Source organism: Brassica rapa, chromosome A08 (assembly GCF_000309985.2).
Source record: "Brassica rapa cultivar Chiifu-401-42 chromosome A08, CAAS_Brap_v3.01, whole genome shotgun sequence".
NCBI lineage: Eukaryota > Viridiplantae > Streptophyta > Magnoliopsida > Brassicales > Brassicaceae > Brassica > Brassica rapa.
In genome coordinates this window covers 13,424,467-13,442,789 of record NC_024802.2, presented here as the reverse complement: position 1 = coordinate 13,442,789, position 18,323 = coordinate 13,424,467, and the positions used below count along the sequence as shown (strand labels likewise).

At 34.0% G+C, this 18,323-nt stretch overlaps 5 protein-coding genes across 5 annotated transcripts; 3 read left to right on the top strand and 2 right to left on the bottom strand.

Moving 5' to 3' along the window:
* Nucleotides 1-943: 943 nt before the first annotated feature.
* On the top strand, nt 944-3,706 carry LOC103834472 (RING-H2 finger protein ATL54). Its single transcript, XM_033278143.1, has 2 exons — nt 944-3,573; nt 3,650-3,706. The coding sequence occupies exon 1, from the start codon at nt 1,246-1,248 to the stop codon at nt 2,191-2,193; it is 948 nt and encodes a 315-aa protein (XP_033134034.1). The 5' UTR covers nt 944-1,245; the 3' UTR covers nt 2,194-3,573; nt 3,650-3,706.
* LOC103834471 (beta carbonic anhydrase 5, chloroplastic) lies at nt 3,331-5,736 on the top strand. The gene is made up of 9 exons (XM_009110538.3): nt 3,331-3,573; nt 3,650-3,705; nt 3,925-4,068; nt 4,146-4,194; nt 4,293-4,406; nt 4,496-4,549; nt 4,901-4,983; nt 5,082-5,187; nt 5,272-5,736. Exons 1-9 carry the CDS (start codon nt 3,487-3,489, stop codon nt 5,473-5,475), a joined length of 897 nt encoding a protein of 298 aa, XP_009108786.1. The 5' UTR covers nt 3,331-3,486; the 3' UTR covers nt 5,476-5,736.
* On the bottom strand, nt 5,534-12,332 carry LOC103834470. The gene has a single exon (XM_033278142.1). The coding sequence runs from the start codon at nt 12,278-12,280 to the stop codon at nt 10,880-10,882; it is 1,401 nt and encodes a 466-aa protein (XP_033134033.1). The 5' UTR covers nt 12,281-12,332; the 3' UTR covers nt 5,534-10,879.
* Nucleotides 12,333-12,381: 49 nt separating this feature from the next.
* LOC103834469 lies at nt 12,382-15,473 on the bottom strand. Its single transcript, XM_009110535.3, has one exon. The coding sequence runs from the start codon at nt 14,359-14,361 to the stop codon at nt 12,970-12,972; it is 1,392 nt and encodes a 463-aa protein (XP_009108783.1). The 5' UTR covers nt 14,362-15,473; the 3' UTR covers nt 12,382-12,969.
* On the top strand, nt 14,426-18,217 carry LOC103834466 (PE-PGRS family protein PE_PGRS30). The gene is made up of 4 exons (XM_033278074.1): nt 14,426-14,446; nt 15,471-17,019; nt 17,543-17,605; nt 17,687-18,217. Exons 1-2 carry the CDS (start codon nt 14,426-14,428, stop codon nt 15,852-15,854), a joined length of 405 nt encoding a protein of 134 aa, XP_033133965.1. The 3' UTR covers nt 15,855-17,019; nt 17,543-17,605; nt 17,687-18,217.
* Nucleotides 18,218-18,323: the final 106 nt, after the last annotated feature.

Below are 18,323 nucleotides of genomic sequence, written 5' to 3'. Positions count from 1 at the left end.
CAAAGTCATACTTTGTATGTTTTTATGTCTTTAATTTGAATGCCCTTTTTAAATTTTTTTTATCTTTAGTAACTAATGAAAAATGCATTAAAACGTAAAAAGTATATCAATCAGTGGACGCGGTTTGTTGTGCAGTGGGACTGGGACAAGGTGAGGAATATGCCACTTGAATGATGTCCACAGATAGTATTGTTCACCAATCACTTTAGTCAAAAACATTTTGCCAAGTTCTTTATAAAAAGACAAGCCTCGCTATACCAAAACTACACACCACGCTAAGTCAACAACTATCCCTAACACAGCCAAATCATAATCAATACAATTTAATATTATACCGACTTCGTGAGGATGCATATGCTCGTTTTTTATGTTTTTTTCTTTACCATATTTCATGATTAGACCTTTATTTTGAAATGATTTCCTTTTCGATTATTTTTGAATAATATTTTATGATTGGTTCTAAAAAAGTTATTATACAAAAATAACACATTAAAGTTAAAATGATTAAATTAAATTTTGTTAAAAATGTAAAAAAAATTATGGTTATAGGGTTAACTAATCTAAAGTTGTGGTTTAGATTTGTGGATGGGATTTAGAGTTGTGGGTTTAATTTAAAAATATATATATATATATATATATATATATATATATATATATATATATATATATATATATATATATATATATATATATATATAACTAGCACAGAAAATTTTAAACACTGATTTTCTAAAAGTTCATTTTTATTTTTGGATTTAAAAAAGGTTTCTAATTTTTTTTTTTTGAAAATTTTGAAAAAGTTTAAAAGTTGATAAAGTTTTTTAAAATCAAAATAGATATATATATATATAATATTTGTTTATATTTATATTTATGAAGTAAGGGTATAATTATCATTTATGGAACTTTTTCTGATAATTCTTTTTTCTAAATGTACTCTTTAGTAAAAAAAAAACTTTTTTAGATTTTTTGGGAGATTTGACCATTATTTTTTGTTACTCGGTTTTTCTCTATTCCAAAAACGTGTACTTTTAAAAATTACTTCATAAAAAGGAAAGAAATTCTAGTGGGGAAAAAGGAAATTAGTTATCTCGTGAAATTAAGATGATATATACAGCCAACCTACTTTTATTGACCAAACTTGATTTTAAAGAAAGATAGCAAAAGAGAGAACAAAGACGAAGACTCTCATCGCCTCTTCTCTTCCCCACCTTCCTCCCTATTGATGATCTTGGAGCAAGAATCATGAGCATCCTTCACAGGTTTCTGTCGAAGGATATGACCAACACCCCGTACTGTGGATCCAAGGGTTGCAAAGAAGAGCACGCAGCTTCAGATGTTTGTGGACCCATTTGTTATAAAGAGTGTCCTTCAATCTGCCCGAACGTCGATGTTACAGATCTTTCTCCACCTCCAGTGATTCACCACTACATAGACGAAAACGTGAAAAGGATCTTGATCATCTCAACTACTTCTATCATCACAACTCTCTTTCTCCTTACTCTACTCGTTCTCTGTTTCAAGTGGTACAACAGGAGAAGATCAATAGCGTTATCAAGAAGATGGAGCATGGAGGAAGCTAGGAACTGGGAGTTTGATGGACCGTCACCGGTTATTGTTGATCATCCGGTTTGGCATATAAGAACCATCGGTTTGAATCCAACGGTTATAAGCTCGATCAAAGTTTGTAAGTATAGCAAACAAGATGGTGTTGTGGAAGGAACAGATTGTTCGGTTTGTTTAAGCGAGTTCGAAGAAGAAGAGACGCTTAGGTTGTTACCAAAGTGTAGACATGCTTTTCATGTTCCTTGTATTGATACTTGGCTTAGATCACACACGAACTGCCCGGTTTGTCGTGCTCCTGTTGTTGCGGTAAGTGGTGATGATAGTGAAGGTGTTGAGGAGATCCTTGTGAGGATTCCAGAGGAGGAAAGTGGAGAACTCGATGAAGAAGCCGAGAGAGGTGGTGAGGAAGAAGCTGACGAGTTTTTTAGTGTTGTTGTTAGTGATGAAGAAGAAGAGAAGTCGCTGCAGCGAGTGAGAAGGTCAGTGTCTTTGAGCTCGTTATCGGGTTTAAGGGTGAGTGAAGTTGTTGCTGCTGGTAGAGGAAAAGAGAAGGTGAAGAGAGGCAATGTTGGATCTTCTGGGAGGTCAAGTTTCTTGAAGAGGTCTATCTCTTACAATGGTGAGTAGAACAAGCTCTATGCAAGTTTCTTGAAGACATATACAAATGTACTATATACTTTCTTGAAAGAAAATCAAAATAAGAAAAATAAATATGTATTTAAGGTGATATAAAGAGGATGATCCTACTGCATATTGTTTATCAAAGCTGCTACTCTTGTCAAGTTAAAAGAGTTCTTACAGCTTATACTTTGCTTTAGATACAATAGGTTGTAAGTTGATTAAGTATTAATTAGTATATATACCAAGGTTTCATTTTGAATGCTACTCTTTTTAGCGTTCTTGAACAACTGATCTGGAACTTTTATCGAAAACTCTTCATAAACATTTGTACCCAGCAGCTATGTCCTAACACGAGACTGCTGTTTTCCCATGTAAACCAGTTAAATATGAATTGATCAACTCTTCAGGGCGTTCACCAAACTAAATCCACTTAAGTTGATGTATGGAGTTAGGTGACAAAAATACATATTTTTCTTCTAAAATTGAACTTATCCTAAACATAAAAACGTTCACCCGTTACTCAAAACATATAATACCCTGAACTTAAATTTTTTTTTTAGTAAAAACTAAAAACAGCCCCTCCTCATGTGAAATTGGGATTTATTTGGGCATCTGCTTACAATGTTTTGTTCCTCCTTATATTAACTTCACGCTGTTTTACATATAAAAAGGACACACAACAAAACTTATTAACAGGGAAATGTTAAGCCAAGAGGTTTTAAATAAAAGTAGTGGAAATTCTAGGATCTTAAACTCATAATCTCCACCATACACTAAAGTCAGCCTTTAAAAATTTTAAGTTAAAAGATAATATTCATTATATACCAAAAAGAAAAATCAAACTGGAAACACAAAAAAAAAACTGGTGGTCTTGTACAACCATCAGATCACTATCACATGGAAACTGGTTCTTTGATCAGAAAATAAAAAAGAGGAAACTGGTTCAAAAAAATGGACTTATAGAAAGATACTTATCTGCATTAACATTTACTGAATTCAAATTTTAAATCTTTGAAGATAGTAAATTTCCCTAAAATTAATCATGTTATTAGTCCTTGATCTAAAATGCTTTTGACAAGTACAAAAGGAATTTGAGAGTGGGGTCCAAAGCTGACACGGCACAAACACTTTGGTTTCTCCGTCTTTGTTGGAGAAATGCATTCACATCCACTTCTTTTACAGAAACAAATAAAAATTCAATTTTTTTTTAATTTAAATCTCTTCTTGCCTCTTCGATCTCTCAGATGAACACTCTTTGTCCCTTGTTGTCGCATATTCGAAATACCCAGCTTTCCTTTCATGGCATCTTCCTCTCCCACTCACCTCTCTCTCTCCCTTGATCCTTCTTCTTCCTCTTCCACCTCTCTCCTCAATCTCCAAAGAACGGTATGTGTCGTCAAGTCTCTACCTTTTCTCTTTATTCTTCGGAATTTGATCGTGGGTTTGTTGCATTTTGATTCAGATCTCAGGTTCTAACGACTTTGAGAAGACCCACTTGAGAATTCCCGTTTCTTTCAGGTATATCTCTGAGTTTTCAGTTTAGTAATAATATGAATCTAACAAGATTTTGTTTTTGTGATGCATTTAGTTATTACAACTTATGTTTTTAGTTTCTTAGGTTGTTACTGGAAGAAGATTTGTTTTTGTGATGGTTCCAAATGGCAAAAACCTCTGTGGAGATGTGTACTGTTACATTCAAGTCCTCACCAGTGATTGGTTCCTTTGTGGTGTTTACAGGAAAAAAGCTGCCAACTTGCAAATGATGGCATCAGGGAAGACACCTGGACTGACTCAGGAAGCTATAATTGATAGAGAAGATAACGCTGACGTGTTTGACGACATGAAACATCGGTTCCTCGCCTTTAAGAAGCATAAGTACATGTAGGTGTCAGAGAGTAACTATTTCTTCAGTCTTTTGCTTCTTTAAATATGGTTTATGGAGGATTTGGTTTGGGCAGGGATAACTTGGAACATTTCAAAAAATTGGCAGATGCTCAAGCTCCAAAGGTAGCTGTAAAAGTTTTATTATTGTTTGTTTGTTGATGTTTGGCTTGAGTTTATATTGTTATGGAGAAGGGAATGGTTGCTAACACTTGAAGCAACAGTTTCTGGTGATTGCTTGTGCAGACTCTAGGGTCTGTCCTTCTGCCATCCTTGGATTTCAACCGGGTGATGCATTCACTGTTCGTAACATTGCAAACTTAGTACCTTCATATGAGGTACACATTCTAATGCAAACATCCATTGTTTTTATTATTATTTTCCCGGACTGGTTCACATTTGATATAATTGCATTTGTCTGTTGTAGTCTGAACCTACTGAAACAAAAGCTGCTCTGGAGTTCTCTGTGAATACTCTTAATGTAAGCATCTTATCTCTTACAGTTATATCAAGATAGATACGCCCCCTTTAATAAAACATATGTATGAAAATAAATCTGTGTTTCAACTTGTTATAAGTAGAGCATTTGTTTTTAAGAAACTTTCTATAGAATCTTAACAAATATCATTTGTCCACAGTTTATACTGTTCATGGTTCTGTTCCTTTCTTGAAATTAGCTTTCTAAAGATTTAAACTTTTTGATTCACTTGTAAAGATCTTGAACCACTGGAAAATAACTCAAATCTATAGGCAATATACACCAAATGAACACATTCATTGCAATTCTTTTTCTCATTGAGGAGTTGTGGGATTGATCTATTAAAAATTGTAGGTGGAGAACATCTTAATTATTGGTCATAGCCGGTGTGGAGGAATTCAAGCTTTAATGAGCATGCAAGGCGAAGGAGATTCCAGGTTTCTTTTTAATCACCTCATTTAATCACTCTATCCAGAGAAAACATAAACATTTCTTAGTTGCTGATCATTGTCTTATTATACTTTCCTGTAAACAGAAGTTTCATACATAACTGGGTGAAAGTGGGGAAAAAGGCAAAGGAAAGCACAAAAGCTGTTGCTTCGAACCTCCATTTTGATCACCAGTGCCAACATTGTGAAGAGGTGATGTCTTTTTTAGTTAATCAATGCAACTTATATATATCTTATGATAATCAATGAACTTATATATAAGGTGTAAGAGTGCAGGCGTCGATAAATCATTCATTAGAAAGGCTGCTTGGTTACCCTTGGATAGAAGAGAAAGTGCGGAAAGGATCACTGTCTCTCCATGGTGGATACTATGATTTTGTAAACTGCACATTTGAGAAGTGGACCGTTGATTATGGAGAAAGCAGAGGCAAGAAAGAAGGCAGTGGGATTGCTGTTAAAAACCGGTCTGTTTGGTGTTGACTTATGACCATCTCCATCTTCATGGGATTGTCTTTCATAATTTTGAGAAACATCAGAGAGACTCCATTTCTTGGAATGGGATCAGCTTATGTGTTTACTTTGTTGCAGTTGTGTGTTGAAAATATCATTTTCTAATTCTACGTCTCATTGAGGTTTAGACTTTGAGAGATCCCTTCAGGGACTTGCGTTTGTTTTGTCATTTTATGGTTTGTGAATTCATGTGTCTTCTTTTGGTTTTCTTGATATAATCATCTTTGTCCACTGGAGTGGGATTAGATGCTTACAGTCTATCCTCAATACATTTGTCATTCATTTATTATATGGTTAGAAATACAGTCAATACTCATTACTCCTAACGCCACCAATACATATAATCAGATAGCTTAGGTTGATGATTTATCTTCACTTATACGGAAGAGTTGGTTACAGAAATATGTTAATTACAATAGTTGAATCACATACTATAAGTCTGAATGAGATAACTCTAGGGCTGGTGGTGGGAGTTGCGGGGAGAGAGGGTGGCGCCAAGATGGATGGAACCGGCTTGAGGTTTCCAGAGGGTGTTGCCGGAGGGAAAGAAGGGGAAACTGGTTTGGGAAACTGGTTTGTGAAACTGAGGGAATTTTGGGAAACCAAGACCAGGTAACTGAGGAAAACCGGGTTTGGGGAACTAAGGGAATGGCATAGGATTGTTTGGGAAACCTTGTCCTGGGAACTGAGGAAAACCGGGTTTGGGGAACTGAGGGAATGGCATTGGATTGGTTGGGAAAGGAGGTTTTGGAAGATGAAAACCGGTTTTGGGGAAATGAGGTCTAAAAAATCGACGTCTTAACATTTGTTTCTTGGTAAATTGCTTTGCAAAGCTTGAAGTGATCATGGAGGTCGAGAACATGAGAGCCATGAGAATAGAAGAGGCTAGGAAGATTTTAGATGAGGCCATTGTGTTTGAAACAACAAAGAAAAAGCTCTTAAAATGTTAATTGATGTGTGTGTTTTATTTGATTGTTTCTTCTCCTAGTGGACGTGGGTTTATACAGGAGCAACTCAAAGAGGATAAAACTTAAAAAGTACAATTTTATTTCATTTGACTCTTTTTTCCTTTTATAGATTTACCTAATAGTTTCATTATTATTAAGAATAGAAAACGGGTAATATTGTTACCATTTTGTTGCTATTCGTTTGAAAATATGTTACTTGTAGACATGGCATGTTTTCATAAACACAACCGGATGAAACATTTGACTTAATCATCAAATTTTAAAGTGTTATTATTATACATACTAAGTAAAGAACCCGTGCGATATCGCACGGAACTCATTTTATAAAAACAAATAAGCTATATTTTCAATTAAAAACTTGTTTTTTTTAAAACTTGTTACAATTGCTTTCGAAAAAATACATGTATTACATAAATATCTTGCATGCAGTTATATTTGTCTATTGATAATATATGTATTTTGCATTAATAGTTTTGTGCTTAACTGAAAATTTGGGGCTAAACGACCAAAACAAATAGTGTGAAATTCAGAAAATACAAATATTAAATATATTAATTTTGTAAATATATAATATTATCAAATGAATTAAATTACTCAGCAAATATAACAACAAGATTATTTTTTATATAATCTTAAAGATTATTTAAAATGTAGATAAATAGATATAAAATAAATGAAAAAGTATTTTTTTGAAAAATCTATACAATTTTTAGAATGAGAAGACACATCCTTAAATATTTTGACATTCTCTTCAAACTAATAAAATTTTCCGAATTTATATGTTTTTGCCAAGATCTTTAATGAACTTTTAAAAATGAATCTCTCTTTTCCTAATTTATTTTGTGATTGTTATGATTTTTATTTTAGTTGTGATTATTATTCTAATTTTTTTTTTATTTAGAGGGCTAAGGGTTTTAATGGTTGACAACCAAACATTACAATGGCTAGTTAGTGGTTACAATAGATAACACGAAAATTCAAAATAGCTCATCGCCGAGTACTACAATCACCAAATGCTACAATTACCAACAATTACAATGGTTCATTACCAAATATATTGCAATGGTCCATCACCAATAGTTAAAATCAACAACATATGTAACATTTCATTTAGTTAGTTTCAATAGTTCATTTAGATAATTGCAATAATTAATTTAAACGATTTCAAAGAATGACTTAACTCATTTAATTAGATAGTCTATTAATAAATAGTACATATATCAAACTTATGCATATAAGTTATAATGTACATAAATAAAAAAATATATGTTCATGGTTTAAGTTTTCTTAATATTAATCTATTAATAAATAAAATTATCTAAACATGACCTATAATTTTTTCTTTAAACGAATAAATGAAACCGGATGAGAACAAAATATCCACACCAAAGCATGATATTACAAACCATGAAATATAATTGAAAACCATATAGATAATTTTCTTCAAATATATAATATTATAATAATTATTAAATTACACAACAAACCGAATTATTAGAATATTTCAGATATTTATAAATTTATAACAACATTGTCATGATCAATTTTTTTAATATAATCTAAAAGCATGAAAATATAAGACATGAATCATGTGTTAGTGGAACATATATAATAAGAAATGCAGTTTTCCAAATAAAATAAAAACGTGTTTTTCAGTTTTTTGTCAAACATATCTTAATTTTCATTTAGTAAAACAAAATTAAGACTAATTATTTCATTATTTCATTTAAGATTTTTTGCTACCCAAACTCAAATGACTCTTAAAATTACTAATTGTAGAAAGACATTTATTAAGATATTATAACTGTTTTTAAAAGAATTTTCTTGTTAAGATGTTATAAATAATTTAAAAAAAATAATAATAAGTGCGTGTTAAATAAATACAAAAGGACACTTATTGTGAATTTTAACTATTTTAAAAAACATTTCTAATAGTTGCACATTGAAAAAATAAAAATAATCATTGTTTTTTTAATGAAAAGACACAATTTTTGTAATAAGAAGATGCAACTTTTAAAGTTATTAATTGTAGAAAGACTCTTATTAATATATTATAGCTGCTTTTTAAAAGAATTCACTTGTTAAGATGTTATAACTAATTAATTTTTTTTTGTATATTTGCATGTTGAAAAAATGCAAAAAAAAACTTATTGTGATATTTTAATTATTTTAAAAAACGTTTCCAATAGTTGCATGTTGGAAAAACAAAACTAACCACACTTTTTATGAAATACACAATATTTATTATAAGAAAACAAAACTCTTAAAATTATTAATTGTAGAAGAAAACTATTAATATACTACATAACTACTTTAAAAAAGAATCCAATAGTTACGTGTTGAAAAAAATAAATCTAATTTCAGTTTTTGTGAAAAGACACAACTCTAAACATTAAATGGGATTGGGTTAACTGTCTAAAACCTCCTCTACTAAACAAATCAACACTCATTCCCCCAAACTATTGTACTCGTCGAAAACCCACTTATATTATTTGATACAAATAAGTTTCTAACTAATTCCACATTTGGAATTGAAAACATGAAATGGCGTTTAATTCTCCCTAATGGCGTCTGGTTACGATTACCCATAATCCAAAATCCGATCCGATACAAACTACAAATAAACGTCGCCTTGGGTCCTTTCCAGCGAATCTCCACCGTCAATCTCTCCTTCTCCGGCTCCCTCGCCAGATCCCACCCTTCTAATCTCCTCACGGATAGCTTCACCACGTATTTCCTCGTAACTAACGGCGGCCATGGCCGCCACTTCATCATCATCACCACCATTGTAACTCCTAAGCGACGTCACGAAAAGAGAGATTGAAGAGACGTAAACAAACTCTTTCTCAAGTAGTTGAGAAAAAAACAAGGGAAATAAAAAAAAAGTTTTTTTTATTTAGCTTGTTGATTTAGATCAATGCCCAGAAATAGAAAGCACGTTTTAGACACAGGAAGCTTTTAGGATGTGGTTTCTATCTTGGATAGATTAAAACTTGGAAGTTTAGCTTCTTCTCTGGTAAAGATGAAAAAGTTTATGGTGCGAAGAGAGAAGAGAGAGAGAGAAAGTGGAGACACAGAACGCAGCACAAGCGTGTAGACACAGAGAGACAACAAAGAAAAGTGAAAAGAAAGATCATAGCTTCACAGATCTGTCCCTCTTTCTCTAACGAACGATAGACTCGTTGGAATAAACCAGCAAACCGGAGTTAAAATGTATTGGTTAGAGGCGCATGCCATTCTTTATTCTATGTCCATTGCACTTTAAGACATCCTCCAAACATGTGACACGATCGATCCTATCGTTACAAGATCACGCATACAAGTCAGTTTGAATTTCTAAAATCTAAATGATGGTTTTATGCGACAACGTTTGACAACTACGTGGGGTGGTCACTGGCCCTAGCTATTCTTCACACTAAAGGAACAAGCAGTATCTAATGCATCACGATTCATGCATGATCATTCTTTTTTCTATCGCATAATAATTTAGCCAACCCACTTTATATATATCAGGAGGAATTCTTAAATTGTGATTAGCATGACTCGAGATTCATTGACTTGTTTCACACATCACAGCCACATGCCTATTATTTAATTTGCTCATGAGTTATGAAGCCTATCTGCTTTATTTAAACACGACGAATACCATTGCGATTGCTTTATTAAAAGAAAAATAACAATAAAATATGAGAGAAACTAAGAAGACAATGCTTTCCAGATTTAAAGTGAAAGAAATTAATTTTTTTTCTTTAGTGTATTGTTTAGTTGGAGACAAACCTTTTCATCTAATTGTTTCGTTTAGGATTTTTGGCTATCCAAACACGTAAAACTTGTCCTACTATTTTTTGTTGACAATGTTTTATTTGAATATTTTCTAAAAAATTTGTAAGCAAAAATCTGCATAGAAGTTTTTTTTCACCATTTTATAATTAGTGTAATTAGTGCAAATTTTACTTTGACAAATGCATAGACATCGACTATTTATAGATTTTAAAAATCTATTTGAATAGTTACATCTTTTCAGTTTAAATAGTCACATCTTTTTGATTTAAAAATAATTATTTTAAAAAGATATTTATATGAATAGTCACAACTTTTCACTTTTAAAAATATACTTATATGAATTTTAGAAAAGACACAACCTTTTACACATCTTGTTAAAAAGACACAACATTTCAACATAAGTAGATTCACAACTTTTAGAATTAATCAGGATTGCTATTATTAGTAGATATCATATGGTCTCTAACTTGTCAAAACAAATATATTAAAAATTAACCTAACAATGTTTGTGACTCTTTAGATCTCAGATCCGACGTCCCTCCTCGTGGACTTTAGTTGTAACAACAAAACATATCGATAAGATGTAGAATTGACCATGCCTAATAATATTACATTATTATTCATCAACATTGAGAACATACATCAAGAGAAACATGGTTGTGTTCAGGAATCTCTTCCTTCTTTCTAATGTTAACCTTACCCAAAACAAGTCTCGCCCACTCACCAAAATATGTCTCATTGTATCCAATCATAGCGTTTTTATAAACCAACGACATACATCGCTTATCAGTATCAGGAAACTTACATGTTTCTCCAAAGGGGTCATGCCACGCTCCTTCATGTCTCATCCCTGACCAATTAGCTCCCCATTTGTACACAAGTTGACCAACTCCAGCTAGCTTAAGCCATCCTTTAGGGAAAAACTCCATCACACTACTATTTCTATCCATTAGAAACAAGTTAGTCAGCTGTGCACCGTGTGGTGATACCAACACATCGGTCCTCTTCATCAGCTCCACTTGCTCGCAAAATGTTAGATTATTCGAATAAGAAACACTTAACACACACCCATCTACTCTCTCACACTCCCTTTTGAAGACATTGATGACGGCTGACTCGTTTTTGAATGATCTGGCTCCAGTTCTCAGTAGCAATGTCATACCGATTCGCGGTTTTGATGTCTCGGATGAAGCGATGTTACAGTAGTTTCTCACTTTGCATCTAAGGTGGTCGAAAACCTCTAGTCTTTTCTCCCTTGACATTCCACCTTCATTGTGTCTCATTACAACTGCCTTCTCAAAGCAAACCGGCTTGTTCTTATCAACAAAATGTATAATCTCTGGCTCTTGACCATAAGTGGCTGTGAGTATTTCGCTCAACCAATTCCCCATCCAGTACCTTAGTTCTCCCTTGTGGTATAAAACCCATTTTTGAGGCTTTTCACATTGGTTTCTTAAGCTCCAAGAAACAAATGGGAATGCTGCGGTTAGTCCATGCCACAAGTTACCGTAATCGTATTGATTGTATGAAACAAAAGTCAAACCCTCCTGAAGCATGGCATTGGTCGGAAGAGCTTCAGGCCAAGCCAACGCGTAGTAGTTCCATGATCCATCATGTTCATCGATACCTTTCAAGCATAAAAGCCTTCCGTTGGAAGAATCTGAAGGAAACTCTTGATACTGAGCCTCGCCTTTGGTCTGGTTATCTAAGAGAGAGCTCATGAACCAGGTGTGACCTTCGAGTGGCTTGTTTGAAAAGCGAATGTCCTTGAGTGGAAGGAATGTCACTGATTCACGTAGCTTTTCCACCAAGTAAGCTGTCTTGTTCTCAGATTGTTGTTCAGGTTGGTGTTTCAGATACGTTAAGAGTGCAGGTGGGAGTGAAAGGGAATGTTGAGTGATTTGAAATGAACAGATTTGGAGAAGAACAAAAACAGTGGCCACAAGGCACAAGAGTATCAAATAGAACTTAAGGGAGGATAGGCAAGTAACTAGCCTTCGCCAAACACTGGCTATAGTCGCCATTGTTAGTACTGAATCACATAGAGTGAAGCATAATCGGTTTAAGTTCTAAACTTGTGTGAGCAATATATGGTCAACGCAACGTGACCTGCACAGCACCATTAATATTCGTGATTGATTTTGGATCAACCAACACATGCATATGCTTTCCGTTTTTATCTCTTAGTTTTTCAAATTTTAATTGCCCACTTTGCATTCTACGATAAGTTATTCTAATCCCAAAGATATGTCAATTACTAAGACTTTAGTTGTATACAATTTTCTACTCGAATATTTATTCATATAGATAAGCCACTGGTCTTTGTTTAGTTTCATATGTTAACAGGCATTGATCATATTAGCTAGATCTATATTAGTTGAAAAGATAGTCTAGGTCATTTAATGCCGATTTTGTTGGATCTGGAGTTTGAAATATTAAATTTAACAGAAATATTATATGTTATGTATACTTTACCTTCAACTTTTCCTATATGTTAAAATGCACTTGACTATAGACTATGTTCCATGTTAAAAGTATTACAAAACTTAAAAGTATAGAGTATTTTTGGTTGTTATTTGAAAAGATGCGCTTGACTATATAGTATATACTATGTTCTATGTTAAAAATACTCTAATACATTAATATCATCATTTTATCAAAACTCAAAAGTATAGAGTACTATCTTTGGTCGTATATCTTAAGTTCTTAACCATTAACACCGACATCCATCATGGTTGCGTTCAACAACCTCTTCCATATTTCTTACTCTAAACTTACCCAAAACGCTTCTTGCCCAATCGCCAAAATAAGTCTCATTGTATCCGATCTTACCGTTCTTGTAGACCGACATGCATCGTCTATCAGTATCAGGAAATTGACATGTTTCTCCAAATGGATCACGCCACGCTCCTTCATGTTTCATTCCTGACCAATTAGCTCCCCATTGGTACACAAACTGACCAACACCTGCAAGCTTAAGCCATCCTTTAGGGTAAAACTCCATCACACTACTGTTCCTATCCATTAGAACCAAGTTAGTGAGTTGTGCACCGTGTGGTGACACTAACACATCTGTGTTTCTCATTAGCTCCACTTGCTCACAAAATGTTAGATTGTTTGAATAAGCAACCTTTAGTTCACACCCTTCTACTCTCTTACACTCTCTCTTAAAAACATTTGTCACGGCTGAAACATTTTTGAACGATCTTGGTCCGGTTCTCATAAGCAATGTCATACCTATTCGGGGTTTTGAGGTATTGGATGAGCTGATGTTACAGTAGTTTCTTGCTTTGCATCTAATGAGATCAAAGACTTCTATTCTTCTTTCCCTTGACATTCCACCTTCGTTGTGTCTCATAACAACTGCTTTCTCAAAGCAAACCGGTGTGTTCTCATCACCAAACCGTACAAATTCTGGTTCTTGACTGTAAGTAGCTGTGATGATCTCGTTCAACCAGTTCCCCATGTTGAACCTGAGTTCTCCCCAGTGGTATAAAACCCATCTTTGAGGCCTTTCACATTGGTTTCTTAAGCTCCAAGCAACAAACGGAACCATGGCAGATAGTCCATGCCACATGTTACCGTAATCGTAATGATTATAGGAAACAAATGTCAGTCCCTTCTTGAGACTGGCGTTGACCGGAAGAGCTTGAGGCCAAGCCAGTGCATAGTAGTTCCATGACCCATCATGTTTATCAAACCCTTTCAAGCACAGGAGCTTTCCTTTGGAAGATTCTGAAGGAAACTCTTGATATTGAACCTCCCCTTTGGTTTGGTTATCATAGAGAGAGCTCATGAACCATGTATGACCTTCGAGTGGTTTGTTTGAATAACGAAGGTCTTTAAGGGGAAGGAATGTTACCGACTCACGTAGTTTCTCCATCAAGCAATCGTTGTGGGATACTTCAGGTTGTTGTTGTTGTTGGTGGTTGTTTAGATATGTGAGTAGTGATGGAGGGAGTAAAATGGGTTGTAAGGTAATGTGAAATGACCATATTTGGAGAAGAACAAAGACTGTGACGACGAGGCACAAGACATTCAAGGATAACTTAGGAGAGGAGGATAAGCAAGTGATTAGTCTCCATGAAACACTGCGTCTAGTCATGTTATGAGGGAGAGTGAATGAATGTCATGAAAGAGAATGGTTCTATTTGATGATTGATGTGAAAATGAAACTCGTGAGAGGAAAAGTGAGCGAACTTTTTTTAACCAAAGAGGTTGATAAATTGCATGTTGGAAAAAGAACGTTATCAACGATGTGGCCACATTTTGGCAGTTTTTAGCATCAGCCAACACATGCTTCTTGTTTTATTTTCTACAAAATTAAAAAGGCATTTCTGAGTTTGTTCACAAAGTTCGTAGTAGAGTATAATTTGTATAAATTAGTCGTTCAGCTCTTGAAGATATTTTTAGATTGCAGATCATAGTATACTAGATACTTTGTAAAAAGGATATCAATTTTGCTTATGACATGGTGAAATACTAATGTAAAATATGAACTTGTACACTGAAAACTATTCCCTCTGTTTCATATTAATTGTCACTTTAGCATTTTTTTTTTGTTACAAAAAAATGTCATTTTAGAATTTCAATGAATTTTCAGTTTAAAATTAATTACAAGTGCATTAATTTTATAAATAATTTCATTTATCTCAAATATTATTGGTTGAATATGTGTAATTAATAAAAAATTTAATGCATTTCAATCGTTTTTTTAATTTGTATGAAAATGTCAAAGTGACACTCTTTATGAAATGGAGAGAGTATATATTAATATATATACATATATATTATTTTTTTGTAAAATTATATATTATTATTCTTAGCAAAAAAAACTAGTATATATTAATACATGTTCATAAATAGAGAACGAGAGAGGGAGAGCCGTATACATTTTTATAATTTACAAACTAGAAAAGTGTGCGTATAAACAGAATTAAAGATTTCAATTAGTGTTTTACTGCAAATGTAAGAGAATAAATATACACACAGAACAGCTTAAACTTAAATCTTACAAACAAAAACAAATTTTATATTATTAAGAGTAAAGAAACCAAATAAGCATACATCATATATAAAATACAACATAACGATCATCAAAAGGGAAATTAAAGGTACAATCATACGGAGATATATGTGTAATCAACCAAACACAAGACACCACAATGAAACAACTCACTATAGTTTAAGAAATACAGAAAACTCATGAAGTAGCTAATCATTCAAGGACTCGATGCAGTTGTAGTAGGCGGAGGAGAGAAAAAGGGAATGGATGGGAAACTAGTGGGGAGAGAAGGGATTGTTGTTGGAAATGAAGGCAAAGTTGGCATTGAAAATGGAGCGGTGGAAGTTGGAAGAGTTGGTTGTGGTAATGTTGATGGCAATGGAGGAATTGAAGTGGGAATGGTGGGAAGAGTTGGTTTTGGAAATGTTGATGGCAATGGAGGAATTGAAGTGGGAATGGTTGGAAGAGTTGGTTGTGGCAATGTTGATGGCAATGGAGGAATTGAAGTAGGAATGGTGGGAAGAGTTGGCTGTGGCAAAGTTGACGGCAATGGAGGTAGTCCCGTTGTTGGGATAGGCATGTTTGGAATTTGAGGAAGAGGTTGTTGCTGAAGAAGATGTCGTGAGGCCGAACAAGTCTTGATCATAATAGTGGAAGAAAGAGTCACTAAGCAAGCAATGAGAAAAAGCTTGTACGTGGCCATCTTTAATGTGTTGATGAGTTTTAGATTCTGGTTAAGCCACTCTCTTATTGCTTCTTCGGTTTATTGCTTTGTGTTGATGATATGTTGTCAGTATATATAGTGGCAAGAGTCTTATATGGATTACAAAAAAAATCTTATCACAGATATAATATTTTATGGTTTTGGTAGGTGTAGTTTATGGTTGGTTTGAGCCTTGTTAGTTCAACTTAATTTTTTATTTTAGACTATATTGACAATTCCATAATTTTAATTTAAGTTAGTTCAACAATCAAAACCCTAAACACATGACTAAAAGAATATGCACAGGTGTATCAAAAGAACTAACACAAGTTGGTCACCTATAAGGCTTTAGAACTAGTAGAGATTTTGCGGCTCGTTCTTGCTATAATAACATTCTTCTTGTGTTGTCTGATGACGACGAGGGAAGCTCAGCCTCAAGCGATGATTTTAAAGACATGAAACTTCTTCATTTGAAGTTCGAATGTGATGGTCAAGTCAAGAGGCCAAAAACTTGATATATTTTAAGTAGCTGATTTTAAAGACAGAGCAAAACGGTAGATATATATAACTGTAAGAAGATATGAACGCTTTGAAATTTTGAGGATGAATCCCCAATATGTCTCGGCAAGAACCATAAAATAAGCAATCAAGATAGCATAACACCGGAATATCCCATCAAATAGCCGCCAGGATTTGATCATAAAACTTCAGACGCCGAAGATCAAGAGTGAGAACCGTATCTGGACACAGTCGAACCACTTTAGACCAACCGCAACGGCGGTCCGTCACGGGTCCGTGGCCCAAATCCTTAGCATTTTTACAATTAAAAAATTGTGAATTGGGCTCAGCTTTAGACGGATCAGTCCGTAAATAAGGCTTCGAAGGATCAAGTCTTTACTGCACGTGGCGTCTGATGGTTGGCCCGGCGAAATGTTGTGTTGGGTTATGTCGAAAAAAAAAACATTCGCGACCGAAGGTGAGAAAAAAAATCAGATTTCTCGACGAAAGGCGATTTCTCTCCATCTTCGATTTCTCTCCATCGTTGATCTTCAAAGGTAAATAAGCCAATTTTGTGGTAGATTTAAGAATAGGTTAGCTTCCATGTTGTTCTCGTCTCCCTCTATGCTTTGTATTTCCTTTGAATCGGTATTTCCTTTGAATCGATTTGGGGATTTCTTCCATTTATGGTTTCAAAAAGTTTGGGGTTTTCAATTTGTTTTCAAATCGTTTTCAAATCGTTTTCAATTGGGGATCTTTTGGTTTCTAGTTAGGGAACCTTTCAATCGATTTAGTTTGCTGGAAAACTCATCACTTGTTTTCGGTTTTAATTCGTTTTCGTTTTCGTCTGAATCTGAAATGTTTTAACTCATCACAGAGGTGATTATATAATCTAGTCTTCCTTTTGATCTGAATCTGAAATGTCTCCACTTTGCTTTGTCTTACGGATACTTTGGAAGGTTCATGTCACATTATCTAGCTGTTTACTCAAGTACACTAGTGAAGTCTTCATGCGCTTTAGTTAATATGTTTGGTTGAATAATCGTGTCTGACTGCTTAGATGATTGCTTCTTATTCCAGATGGCGAATCCGCATGAACCTCATTTCTTCAAGCCTCTGCTTCCTGGTTTCCACGACGGCGTCGTAAACATACTCTCTCTATTTCTCCTACGTATATGTTCCCATTTTGTGTGTTTGCTTAACGTTGCCAGTATTGACTTGCAGACAATACCACTAAGCTTCTTCTCACAACACATACAAGGGAAGACGAACGGGAAAAAATGGAAACTAAGATCGGACGCTTCTGATCAAACTTGGGAAGTGATACAAGAAGGCAGGCGACTCACCGGAGGTTGGAAAGATTTCACGACAGCACATGACCTTCAAATCGGTGACATTCTCGTCTTCAAACACGAAAGAGACATGGTGTTCAAAACTTGTATAATTTGATATAGAAACTTGAAAACAGATTAGAAATGTAATAGAAACTTGAAAAAAATTGAAAAAAATAATTATAACTTATAAATACCACTTTTAAAATTGATTAAAAGATTACAAATGCAATAGAAACTCCTTAACTATTTAAAAAAACTATTAATAAATATTGTGTCTTTCTATTCAATTATGTTATAAATAAAATTATTTTATTTCACTTTTATTTCACTTTTTTTAAAAAATTAATTTTTAGTTACTAAGGATTCCATAACTGAGACTCACCATTGGACTAATATTTCGGATAATGATCCTTAACTATTTTAAATTTTTTTTTGTTAAATATTCCTAAGGACCCCGTGGTGAGGTTCACCATTGCGGGTGCCCTTAGCCTCTAAATTTTAAATAGATGTCATACATATATAGTTTC